At 60.1% G+C, this 12,928-nt stretch overlaps 2 protein-coding genes across 3 annotated transcripts; both read right to left on the reverse strand.

Moving 5' to 3' along the window:
• Positions 1–5,212: 5,212 nt before the first annotated feature.
• LOC116454692 (chymotrypsin-C-like) lies at positions 5,213–6,908 on the reverse strand. Of its 2 annotated transcripts, XM_032131592.1 has the most exons (8): positions 6,678–6,908; positions 6,470–6,561; positions 6,295–6,392; positions 6,086–6,211; positions 5,867–6,003; positions 5,634–5,779; positions 5,329–5,481; positions 5,213–5,241 (listed from the first exon to the last, which is right to left on the reverse strand). In XM_032131592.1, the coding sequence occupies exons 1-8, from the start codon at positions 6,715–6,717 to the stop codon at positions 5,224–5,226; spliced, it is 810 nt and encodes a 269-aa protein (XP_031987483.1). In that variant the 5' UTR covers positions 6,718–6,908; the 3' UTR covers positions 5,213–5,223. The 2 variants fall into 2 exon arrangements, with proteins under 2 accessions (XP_031987483.1, XP_031987482.1); XM_032131591.1 differs by lacking the exon at positions 5,213–5,241 and having other exon boundaries at positions 5,248–5,481.
• A 512-nt stretch (positions 6,909–7,420) lies between these two features.
• On the reverse strand, positions 7,421–12,233 carry EFHD2 (EF-hand domain family member D2). The gene is made up of 4 exons (XM_032131593.1): positions 12,021–12,233; positions 8,812–8,959; positions 8,539–8,673; positions 7,421–8,400 (listed from the first exon to the last, which is right to left on the reverse strand). The coding sequence occupies exons 1-4, from the start codon at positions 12,215–12,217 to the stop codon at positions 8,266–8,268; spliced, it is 615 nt and encodes a 204-aa protein (XP_031987484.1). The 5' UTR covers positions 12,218–12,233; the 3' UTR covers positions 7,421–8,265.
• Between the last annotated feature and the right edge of the window lie 695 nt (positions 12,234–12,928).

A 12,928-nucleotide genomic window follows, 5' to 3' on the forward strand; every position in this document is an offset into this window, starting at 1 on the left:
CGGCTACTTCTACCAGAGGTAGCCAGGGCCACCCAAGCACCCCAAGAGGGTCCAGCAGGAGCCGGGATGTGGCTGGAATGGCCTTGCCTCTGCCCAGGGTTTTGCAAGAGCTCAGTGGCACATGTGGCCCCTTCCCCATCCCCCTGTGGTGTGAGATTCCGGGTTGCCCTGTCCTGTGTTGGCTACTTTTGCACAGAGTACCTGGGTGTATGGGTGATCCTGAGGCTGATCCTGTCTCTCCTTGACCTATTCTTCTTTAGGAATAGTGACCTTGCACTCTTCCCCTTGTTTATTTCCCCAGTTCTCTCACTAAGGGAGCATTGGGACTGAGGTGTCTCGTGGGCACCCTGGCTGGGATGGGGGTGCAGGGATCTGTTACAGCGGGGATTACTGTAACATGCATATATCAAACCAGGAGTCCCGAGGAAAAGAAATATATATGGACAGATTCGTGGTAGATGTTTCAGAGATGTTTATTTCTCCAGCCGCACGGCCGGAGCTCTGCTCAGGAACTGCTACAGTCACGGGACCAAGGGTCCTTCTGCCCGCGCAGGGAACACAAACCAACCAACGGGAACGAGGCTGAGCAGGGGCAGGGAAGCCCCGTGTCTGTGCCCTCAGGGCCCCTCTGCCAGGGCTACATGGCAGGGGAGGGACCCCAACACCTCACCTGTTTTATTTTAATAAAAGGAGAATGAAAACAACTGGATAAACATAACAAGAACAGTTTCAAAACAAAACAAGCCACCCTCCTGAGTCTTTAAATGTCCAAACAGATTCTGTGGAACATCTTAGGGCTGACAGAAGGGAGACAGGACTCTCTGAGCATGCTTTGTGGGGAAACTGAGGCAGGAGAGGGTTTAACTTCTTCCCTTCCCCTTTTCATCCCCCACTCGGCGTTGGAAAGGGATTTTTGGGGAAACAATTGGCAAAGGTATGGTTTTGTGAGGGAAACCATGGATGAAAAAGCAGATTGGGAATACACTGGGGTTAATAGGACATAGGGTAAAAGGGAAAGGTGGGATTAGGAAAGGGAGACTGTAGGGGGGGTTTACAATGGAGATATTGTCTAACATGACTATGATTTTTAGCATATATACTGCCTTTTACAGGAACACCATCAGGCCCAGTGACCTGCGATGCTTGTAACCCTTTTCTACCTTGTATAATTTTGAATTCCACCACCTCTCCATCTCCCAAGCTTGGGATGCATTTTTCAGGGTTATTCTTTTTAATAGCAGTTCTATGCACGAATATGTCTTGCTGGTTGTCACACCTTGTTATAAAATCGTAGTTTTGCTTAACATTATACCATTTTACTATCCCTAAGATCTTAGCTACTATGATCTTTTCCTTTTTCCGAGTGGCTGCTGTTTTCTGTCTCGCTGTGTCTTTGCTCTCTCTTTTGGTCGCTCCCGTGTTGGAATTGTCGGAGCTGCTGGGGCTGCTGGAGCTGCTGGTGCCTGCTCGCTCTTCCCGGGGTCGCATTCGGGGCTGCGCGGGCCAGGCCGGGCCGCACCGCTCCGTTCTCCGTGCGTCGCCTCCTCTGCCCTCAGCTTCGCTGCCGATGCCAGGCGCTGCACCCACGTCTCGGCTGGGCCCCCGAGCGACGACTCCCCTGCGCTCCTCTCCAGTGCGTGTCTCGGCTGGGCGTGGCTCCGCTCCACCGCCACCGCCGCCAGCCGCCGCCCGCGCGCCGCCCCTCTCGGCTGGGCGTTCACGGGGCTCGCTCCACCACGCGCTGCGCGCAGCCGGGCGGGCACCGCCGGGTCCCGCTGCTCCCACCGCGCCTCGCTCCGCCACCGACACTGCGGCTCGCGTGGCTCCCATGTGGCACGGGAACTGCCTCGCTGCTGCTCGCAGAGCGCTCAGTGCACGTGGCCTGGGCCACACGGTCCCTGCGCCAGGCTTCCCTTCGCCAAGACACAGCTGACATTGCTCAACAGTCTTGGTAATTAAATAATATTCACGAAAATATTCTTCCATCGGCATATAGTTTGACTCAAAAATTAACTGTGTCCAAATGGTGTTCCAAAAGTCCTTGGTAAGAATTAAATCCCAAGAAACATAGAAAAAATTCTTAAACAACCATGCCAGGAAGTGTTTCAGTTCTTTTTGAGCTTGAATCAAGCTAAAATTTACAAATCGTTGTTCAAGAATCATTTTAAGATAAATGTCCATATGCGGCTCTGAGAGCCAAGAGTCTTCCCACAGTTCCTCCATAGTTTAGATATGGAATAGCAAAACAAAACCAAGAAGAGGCACCCAAAGTTTCCAGGGTTTACTCACACAAATCAGTCGCTTAGGGATCGGGGATCATTCTGCTCACAAATCTCCACCATTTGTTACAGCGGGGATTACTGTAACACGCATGTATCAAACCAGGAGTCCCGTGGAAAAGAAATATATATGGACAGACAGATTCTTGGTAGATGTTTCAGAGAGATGTTTATTTCTCCAGCCGCATGGCCGGAGCTCTGCTCAGGAACTGTCCCAGTCACGGGACCAAGGGTCCTTCTGCCCGCGCAGGGAACACAAACCAACCAATGGGAACGAGGCTGAGCAGGGACAGGGAAACCCCGTGTCTGTGCCCTCAGGGCCCCTCTCCCAGGGCTACACGGCGGGGGAGGGACCCCAACTGGGAGCTGGTGCTTGGCTTTGTGCAGAGATGGCTCAGTCTTGTCCTTTTCCTTCTTCCATGACATGGACTGCAGTTGGCTTGTCCCTTCCTGGGACATCCCTGGTGGAGGCCAGAGCAGAGCAGGAGCACTGCAGTGGCACGGGTGTGGTGTTGGGGCGTGTGGCGGAGCTGGAGAACAGTGGGGGCTCAGGGAGAGATGGGGGAATGCTCTTTTGGGGTTACTCCATGGGCCCCACTGCTCATCTCCCTCCTCCTTGTGTTTCAGTGCTGGATGTCCCTGAGGAGAGCCCGGGATGTGGACTGGCACCGTGTGCCAGGGCTGTGCTTCCCTATGGCTCTGTGCCATCAGCATCAGGATGCTGCTCAGTGTCAGGGGAGTTTGTTCATGTCTCGCAGGTGCCCCGAGCTCTCATTTCCAGGAGTGGGTAAAGACCACTTTTAAGATGTAATTTTTATGTAAGTGATTGTATGAGTACTGATATTTCAACAGGGAAGTAAAAGTGATGAACTTCACAAAGTTTTGCTGTATTCTTTTAAACTTCCCCTTATTCTCCCGTATTGTTAAATACTTAATAATGGACACATCCTATAAAGTGTATATAAGGTGTTACACATTTACCAAAAATAAAGCTTACACTTCCCTAGGTTAACTTGTAGATTTAATGTGTCAGTTATAAAGCGTATGAACAGAATATAACAATAATTGACAATTAACATGTAAGTATAACAAATACGCATTAAACTCTATGCAGCCTTAGAGATTAAAAGTCGAGGCTGAAGTCACTTGGTTTGTTCAGATGGAGGAGGCTGTGATCAGACCTCACTGGAGGCTGCAGCTCCTCTCGAGGGGCAGCTCCGATCTCTGCTCTCTGTGACAGGGACAGCACCCGGGGGAGCGGCTGGAGCTGTGTCCAAGGAAAGACTGGATGTTAGAAAAAGGTTCTTCACCCAGAGGGACCACAACTCTCCACCTCCTCCTGGGCAAGGGGACACTGGTTGTTGGGGTGACACCCACTGCAGGGGAGTGCCCATGGCTGGCTGGCTGGGGCAGGGCTGATGCCCCAGCACAAGGGCTTGTGGCACTCTGGGGCCTTGCCCAGGGCTCTTGTGTCCACCAAACCCCCTCTGAGGATGGGACACAATGCACAGGCACACATACAACAGGCTGTGACACCAGGGTTCTGCACTCCCAGCCCCAACAACCCTCCCCATGGGACATGTGTGTACATGCAGAGGGGACAGGGGCACCCCACATTGCCCAGCTTCCCATGGACAGCCTGGAACTCTCCATCCAAGAGAGCAGATCCTGCTGCCAATCCTATGCCAATGTCCCGAGCACCTGGCCCCATCCTGCTGTGCAGAGCAGCCACCTCCACACATCATCTGACTGGCAGGCCTTTAATAGCCTTTGGGGTGATCCCTACAGTTCCTTTGCCATAGCACATTTCCTGTCCATCCAAACCATTTCCCTCCCCGCACCCCTCTTCACCTGCTAAACCTTTGGTCAGGCTGATGAGTGCCAGAGGGTCTCTGGAGAGTCCCCATGTGGCTCACACAGTGCCAGGGCTCGTGCTGGCACTCCCAGGCCCGGTGCAGGTGCCAGTGTTGCTCTCTGGGCTGGTGACGGTGCTGCTCAGCACTCCAGTGGCACCACAGCTCCTAAACCAGGCACCGTCCATCACGTCCCCCACCGAGCTTGAGGTGCTGCCGTCCGTTCCTGCTCCTTCTCCTCCTCCTCACTCCGTGAGGATCCCGGCTGGGATGATGGTGTGGTGGATGGTTCTGCTCGGGGGTTCACGGTGCAGCACCCACCCCCACCTCCTGGCCAGCCCCTTCACACCTGCTCCCACCCACACGCTGCCTTCTTCCTGAAAAGTTTCCCTGTCTCCCCCAGGGCAGCCCTGGCTCCTCCTGGGACCCCCACAGCTGGGGGTCCTGTCAGCTGCCCACCGCCCACCTTGTTCCTCCAGCCACCACAGAAGGAGATCTGTGGCATGATGCTCCACTCCTGGGCCACGTCACAGGTCCTGGAGATGGAGCTGGCAGTGCCATACAGGTCGCAAGGGCTCAGTCTCCAACGGAGTTCCTGCAGGCACCCCGACCTCTCCCAAACCAGTCAGACTCGAGTTTCAAGTCCTCCAAATCCAACCTGGTTCCCTCAAGACCCCCACTGAAAGTCAGCTGCCCTCATCTAGGCAGTGCCAGTGAGGTTCCCTAAAGCACCCTGGGAGCTATCAAGTGTTCTAGATTGTCCCCAAGGGCCAGCTGGGTTCCCTGGAGCTCCCCTGAACAACCTGGATAGACCCCAGCCCCTCTCCCATCAAACCTTGAGCCCCTTGGCTCAGCCACGGCATGAGGACCAGAAGCATCTTGCAGGATGTACCTCCCTAGAGCCCTGCCCAACCCCACTGCACAATAGGGAAACCTTCCCCAGCACACAAGCAGAACGTTGGCATCACCAGACCCAGCCCTGCATGTGCATCCCCAGCCCCACCACATCCCCCCCAGAAAGAACCAGTGAGGCCAGCTCAGCACTTCCGCTTTTATCTTGCTCAACAGTTGTATCTCCATGTGCTGCGTCCTCAGTTCGCACTCATTTTCTGCCAACGAGACATGGGGGGGTCATGATAAGGCCCTCAGTGGGGCAAGAACAGCCCCTGTGTGGGGGCAGAGGAAGGGGCACCCACCTCGTTGATCCAGTCGATGTAGGCGGACACCCGGGTGAAGACCGTCGGCTTCCTGATCATGTTGCAGCTCAGGCCGGAGCCGAAGCTGACGATGCCCTCCACCTCCCAGATGCCATCGTTGCGCTGGCAGTTCAGGGGGCCGCCGGAATCGCCCTGCGTGGAGAGATGCTCTGTACCACTGCTCCTGGGCCAGCACACCCCTCATCCCTCCTGAGCCTCCACCACCACGGCTCCATCCCTCTCCTCCGAGGGCCCACGGTTCCGCACCACTTATACACCCACCACGCCGCAGTGGTGACACTCACGTTGCATCCAGAGATGACGCCGTCACCGCCGGCGCACACCATGGTGGTGCGCACGTTGCTGCCCCACCAGTCCCTCTGGGAGCAGGTCTCATAGTCCACCACAGGCAGCAGAGCCTGCTGCAGGACGTCAGCCAGGGGCCCGTTGGCTGCAAGGACAGTCACACCTCACACCCTGCACACACACCCCCTTCCTGGGGACCCCCTGGGCACCCTCCTGGGGACCCTCTGCTTACTCCTGATGCGTCCCCAGCCGGTGACGTAGCAGGGGTAGTCGTTGGGCAGGATCTTGCCAGCGTCCGGCAGGCAGGCGGCACGGATGGTGTCACTCTCCTGCACCTCCTCTGCCAGCTTGATCAGGGCAATGTCGTTGCTACAGGGGGACACAGACCATGAGGATGTGGTCCCCAGGTTTGTTGCCCCCCACCCACTCTTGGACACATCCCATCCCATACATGATGAGGAAGGAGTTCCATTTCTCATGGACGATCATCTTCTCCACACCCACGGCCACAGAACCGGGCTCGTCATCCTCACTCAGGTCCTGCTTGCCCAGCACCACACGGTAGGTCATGGAAGAGCTGCCAGGGAGAGAGAGGGCATGTCAGTCCCCACAAATACCTCACCCTGCTGGTCCAGACGCCCCCAGCACCCCAACACCCACCTGATGCAGTGGGCAGCCGTCAGCACCCACTGAGGGGCAATCAGGGTCCCGCCACAAGTGTGGTACCAAGACCCAGAGCGGCTGTACTGCAGCGAGATCTGCGAGGGCAGAGGCACAGGGTCAGAGCAGGAATGTCCCCCTCCCTGTCCCCATGCCCGTCCCTGTGCCCCCTTACCTGCCATGGCCAGCTGTGGGCTACGGCGTCTTCACCGCCCACCACGCGGGCGCCCAGCTGTGGCGGCACGGCCGGCTGGCCGCATCCGTAGGCTGTGTGGCACCCGGCAAAGGGACATCAGAGGCTGCCTGTGCCCGTGCCCAGGGCCACGGCAGGCCCCACGGTCCTGTCCCCGCTGCCCCGAGCCCTCCCCATCCCCTGCACCCACCGTAGCCCAGCAGCACGACGAGACAGACGGCTCCCAGCATGGTTGTGCTGACCAAAGGTGCTGCGGTGGGGCTGCTCACCCCTCTTATGATGTCCGGACTGCCAGGGACCTTGGAGTGGCCCCGCCTGCCACTGACATGTGGGGACTGTCCCACGCTGGGGGCACAGGGGCTCCTCAGCCCCTCATTGCCCCATCTTATCGCACTCAGCGTCCCACCTGGGAACGGCCACATCTGCCTGTTGTGTGCTGGCACTATGCTGGGACACGGCGGGGACACCTGGCCCTGCTCTGGAAATGGGCAAGGTCCCTCCTGGCGCAGAGCTGGTGGGCAGCCCCCCACCCACGATGCCATCAGTGAGGTGCTGGGCAGCTCTGCTGCCCCCAACCCTGAGCACCAACTGCCCCAGGACACTGCCCCCCTCACACCACCACACTCCCAGGCACAAGGTCCCCTTATCTCACTCTTGACGTGGCCAAGACCAGCCAAAACCCCACGGGTGCCACAGGGTGAGACAGGCGCAGGTGTCAGCAGCACTGCCGATGGCTTTGGAGAGCCCCCACACTCCGATCAGGTCTCTGCTGCTTCCCACGCCAATGAGCCACGGCTCATCCCTGTTCAGTGCCACCATCTGCGGTGGCAACCGGGTGCCCACGGTCACACCCCACTCCCCAGATTCCTTCCCCCCACCCAAGCCCCCGCCACAGACATGCCCATCCCACAACTGCACCCCAGCAACCAGCACTTAAGAAATATAATATTTATTTGGGATTAAATTAAAAAACCATAACACACCCCCTATACCGCCACTTGGGGGACACTGTGGGACAGATGTGGGTCTTTACAGCCACCCACAAACACGAGAGCCTCAGTGACCAACGGCAACCACTCGTGGCCACCATGCTCATCCTGCCAGGCTGAACACAACATGAAGAAACATAATACAGCCCCATGAGCCAGCAGCTGCCTTTCTGTACGTCTTTGACTAAAATAAAGAGAGACACAGCTCCTGGGGGGCTCCATGCCAGCGGGGTGGGTGAGTGGGCACCCACCCCCCAGCACCACACACACACACTCACACACAGAGCCCCTCTACCAGCACCCGGTCCTTGCCATGGCTTTTATCACTGGTGTCACACATAGCAATACCAACAGACACCGAGCCAGCATGGCCACCACGACACCCATCACAGCCACCTGGGCAAGCCCCCACCCTGCAAACCTCCCAGTGCACTCACAACACACAACAAACCAGGCACAGGTGTCCCAGGGACAGGCATTCTGGACGTGGCTCCCCTGGGACTCAGCAGCAGCCACCCCCAGTGCAGCTGCGGGCAGGGAACAGGGTGGGGGGCACGCTGGGGAGGTGGGGGGCACGAACAACACCTACAGACACCACAGCAAGAGGGGAGGGGGGAGCTGGGGCTGAGCAGGCTGTGCCAGCAAGGTGGGTGCTGTGCCGAGCCCACGCCGGGATCCTGCCGGCAGCCCAGGTGGCACATGGCTCGGGCATCGCTCCCAGCGCGGCTGGCACGTGGTACAGGCAGCACTGCCAGCCTGGGCACCGCTGACCAGTCCTGCCTGGCCCCGTCACTGCGTGAAGGTGGACTGCAGCTCCTTGAAGGCTGCCTTCCTCTGCTTCAGCTCCTCTGCCTGCTTCTTCTTCTCCTCCTGCTCTGCCTTGATCTCCTCCTCAAACCTGCTGGCTTCGTTGATGGCTTGTGCCTGAGCATGGAAATATCCAGCTGTGACCTCTGCCAAGCTCTCCTGCCCACCCCAACATCTCCACCTCCTGCCCACCCAGCACCAAACTGCCCTCGTGCATCGCCGTCCTGCAGTGGAACCTCCTGAGCGCTGCCTCACCTTGGCCTCAAAGAAGTTCTTGGCACCTTTCACTCCCTCTGTGGAGACATCGATCTCGGAGAGCCGGGCCAGGGCATGCAGCCCACTGTCCTCCTGCAGCTCACCCGCTGCTGCCTTCCGGAAAATCAGCAGGAACTGCGGGGGGAGATGGTTGCATTGGCTCCCTGAAGACCCTAGAGCCACCACAGCCACTGCCCACCTTCTCACCAGCACCAATAGTGGCTGGGGACATCTCCCTGCCAGCGTGGAGCCTCCTAGCCCCTTACCCCTCACCTCTCGAAAGCTGAGCTTGCTGTCCAGGTCTTCATCCACCTCCTTAATCATGTTCTTCAGTCCCAGGTGTGTCTGTGGAGCCCCCAGCTTCTCCATCATCAGCTTCAGCTCCATCAGGTCAATGAAGCCATCTTTCCCTGCGTCGTACCTGCAGGATGGAGGCACGGTCCTGACACATCACCGTGGGGTGCAGAGCCCACACAGCCCCCACACTGACCCCCAGCAGCAGACCCCTGAGTGCTCTCACACTGGCTGAGAAGCAGAGGGATCAGCAAGGCCTTGGGCACTGATGGTGTCCGGCAGCTTTCCAGACCACAGGGAAGCTGCTGCTGAACCACTAACAACCCCCCGGAGCATTCTCCAGGGTCATACCCGTTTCCGTGTGGCACTTGGCAGGAGAAGCTGCCAGGATGCTGCCAAGCCTGCTGCCAGCTCTCTCTGCCAGGAGCCTGAGCACACGCTCCCCTTGGCTGCGGCACGGGACAACAGGCCATGGGGCTAAGCCCACCAGGCACTGCTCCCCATGTCACCACCTCCTCCTCACTATGACACCTCCAGGTGACCCACCCTCACTGCCCAGAGCCTGTGCCATCCATGCTCCACCCCTGGCCAGGTGCCTGGGCTTGGCTGAGAGCTCTGGGCACAGCTCTGCTCACTGATGCTACCTACGGACCTCTCAGGAATGCCCTTCCTCAGACTCCTGCCTGTGGCTGTGCCACAGTCCCCTCCAGCTTCCCCGCAGCCACCCCGCTGCCTGCTCCCCTGCCCACTGCCAGCGCACCGTGGGCTGTGCCGGCGGCACGCTGGCGTGGCACAGCAGGATCTCCATGGGGAGCCAGCACGGAGCCACGCTTTGTACGGCTCCACACGTTGTAGGTGGGCAGCTACACGCTGCACCCGTTGTGACAGAGGTTTTTTTTTCTATCTTGTCACTGCAGCAGCCACGCAGAGCCCTGGCTCCCCATGCTGCAGGTCCGTGACTCATCTGTACCTTCTGTGCTGCTCTCTGCTCTGTGTCTCCAGCAGCACCTTCCTGATCTGCCAGGGACCCCAAAATGGTCCTGCTCACCCCTGCCTACTGCTGCCATCACTCTCAAAGTGGGGCTGTGGACACGGACCACACATGATTTTTGCCTCCAATACCCCTCTTGGAGCATAGGATCATAGAATCATGGAATGGTTTGGGTTAGAAGAGACTTTAAAGACCATCTTGTTCCACCCCCTGCCATCGGCAGAGACACCTTCCACTATCCCAGGTTACTCCAAGCCCTGTCCAACCTGGTCTGGAACACTTCCAGGGATGAGGCAGCCACAGATTCTCTGTGCACCCTGTGCCAGGGCCTTACCACTCTCACAGGGATGAACTTCCTCCCAGTCTCCAAACTAACCCTGCCCTCTGTCACTTTTGAAGACTTTCCCTCCTGTCCTGTCACTCCATGCCCTTGTCCAAAGTCCTTCTCCATCCTGCATCACACAAACCTTCCCTGCAAGGGGTGAGTTGCCCAGCCTGGCTTTCCCACTTCATCCCATGCAAGCCAACTCCCCAGATGCAGGGCACTTCCTTGCTCTCAATTCTCTCCTCTTGTTTTTTTGGGATGCCAGCATCCTGCATCTCCCAAGGGGCACCATCTCCCCTGTGCAGACCCAAAACCCTTCCACGCATCGCTTTATCCTCTACTGCTGGATTGTCACATCCCGAGGACAGTGCGGCAGGGCTCTGCTCCAGAGCATCCTTCCCTTGGGAGACCCCCCGGCTCCCAAACCTCCCCAGCGGCCCGCAGCCCCGGCGCTGCTCCTTTCGCTGCAGCGAGACGCCGCAGCTGTCAGGGCAAACACGTCTGCTCTGCACGCCGCTCCCTCGCCTGCGCGGCGCCGACACCCGCCCCGCCATCTGCGCCCGGAGCACCCACGGCACGGCCACCCATCGCCTCCGGCACCGGGACCTGCCACTGTCCCCCCGCGGACCCCGAGCACGCTGCCCCCGCCGCAGGCTCCCTTCTGCTGCAGTGCCCGGCTCGCAGCAACCTGCGCGCCTGGCTCTCTGCCATGTGCTGGCGGTGGGTGACAGCCCCCCAGCAAGGCACGGGGAACAGGGAGGCTCCATGCACCGCCAGGGCTGCTGACAGGGTGTGCCTGCACCCTACGCAGCCCCCCAGCCTCGTGTTTGGCGGTCACTGCCTCCAGCTCCTCGCTTCCTCCACCCCCCGCTCGTGTCCGAGCGAGACCACCCAGGACGCCGACGCGGATCCGCCCCCCGGTGCCAGACGGGATGAGGGGCACTGGCATGTCGCAGCCAAGCCTTCTTTCGCCTGTACCACATCTCCGCGCTTTCCGGAGTCCCACTGTCTCCACGCCTCCCGCACAAAGCAGCCAGCGCGCCGCGGGATCCATGGGGATGCTCCGGGCTGTCCCGTTTGCCCCTGGCTACTCCCGCGCATTCCAGCGTGACCACGCTTGGAGTCACCCCGATTTCTGGCTCCCCCTGGAAATTTCCAGGGCTGGAGGCTCGCTGCCAGCTCCCCCCGGTCCCAGGGGCCGGGGGCCGAGCTCGTGCTCCGAGTCACGCTCCGCCACGCGTGGTGGCACGCAGCGAGGGCAGGGATGCTGAGGACACGCCAGCCTGGCCTCTAAGGCCCCGGGGGCTGCAGGGGTGTGGGATCCCTCGGTGATGCGGCAGAGGGAATGTGGGGGTCCCCGGTCCCCTCTTTCAGCCCCCTGTCTCTGGCCTCAGCACCAGGGTACCCTCTCATGGGGGACAGGAGGTTCTTTCTGCAAGAATTTAGGGGCGCACAGGAACGTCTCCTGCAAGGAGCTGGGGGAAGGTGTCCCCGGCACCAATCTTGTGAGGGGTTTTGGGAGGAGAGGGGTGTCCCTGGCATCCCTCCTGAGAGGGGTAGGAGGGGGATCCCTCCTGCAAGGAATTGGAGGTGCCCTGACATCCCTGCTGCACTCAGCTGGGGCGGGGGAGTCTCCGACAAGGAGCCGGAGGATCCATCCTGCAAGAGGCTGGGGTGCATGGGGGTCCCTCTCGCAAGGAATAGGGGGGTCCCGCCCCCAGGCACGGGGCGGCAGGCGCTGAGGCATCTGCCCTGCCAGAAGCCGGGATGCCGGGGGTGCAGGAACCGGGATGTCGTGGGTGCGGGACGGGTCCCCCGTCCGCCCCGGCGCTGCCACCCGGGGACCCCCCTCTCCCTGCGCCCCACACTCACTGTCGGAAGAGCCGTTCCATGTCGCGGAGCTGCCGCCGGGAGAACTCGCGGAACTCCCCAGCGGGGCTGAAGACGCGGCGGCCGCCGCCCCCGGGCGAGCCCTCGCCCACCGCCCGCCCCGCGGGGCTGCCCGGCGCCGGTCCCGGCCGCGGTCCCCGGCCCCGCCGCCCCTCCGGCTCCTCCGCCGCCGCCGCCATGGTGCGGTGCCCGGATGGCCGCGCCGCTCCGCCCCGCTCCGCCCCGGGGCCGGGCTGCGGCCCCCCGGCTCCCGTGCCCGCCCCGGGGGGCTCTGGCTGCCCGCCCCCGTCGGCGCATCGCCGTCCCCTCGGACCGCCCCGCCGGCCCGACCGCGCCAGCCCGGCTCCCGCACCGACACCGGAGGGGTCCCCTCCCCGCCGCCCTCCATCAGGCATCACCGTCCCTTCAGACCCCCTCCCCTCCACCGGCAACGCCGGCAGGTCTCATCCATCCCCCGGTGGGATCAACCCGGGATGATCCTTAGGGTCCGGCATCACCAGTGTGTCCCATAGCCTGATGGGATCCCCTCCGGACCATCTTTAGGGTCCCTTTCAACCCAAACCAACCCGTGATTTCATTAATCCATAGGCTCGAAGGAGGGTAAGGGGAGTCTGGTGCACTCACAGCCACCTGTGCTATTGCCATCTCCATCCATTCCTGACCCAGAGTTTGCCAAATGTGGCATGGGGAGGACACAGAGTCACGGAGCAGCCCAACACCTCCAGATACACCTGCAGAGGATGCCCACGGCGGCAGCATCTTTAACCTACACAGGTATACAAGGTCATGCCTTGCCCCAAAGTAAACCCAGGCATTCAGACGGGGAAGCATCCAGCTTCTCCCGGCACAGGGAGCAGGAAAACCAATTAGCCACACCAATTAGCAGAGCC

The sequence above is a fragment of the Corvus moneduloides genome, chromosome 22, assembly GCF_009650955.1.
Source record: "Corvus moneduloides isolate bCorMon1 chromosome 22, bCorMon1.pri, whole genome shotgun sequence".
In the NCBI taxonomy this organism is placed as follows: domain Eukaryota; kingdom Metazoa; phylum Chordata; class Aves; order Passeriformes; family Corvidae; genus Corvus; species Corvus moneduloides.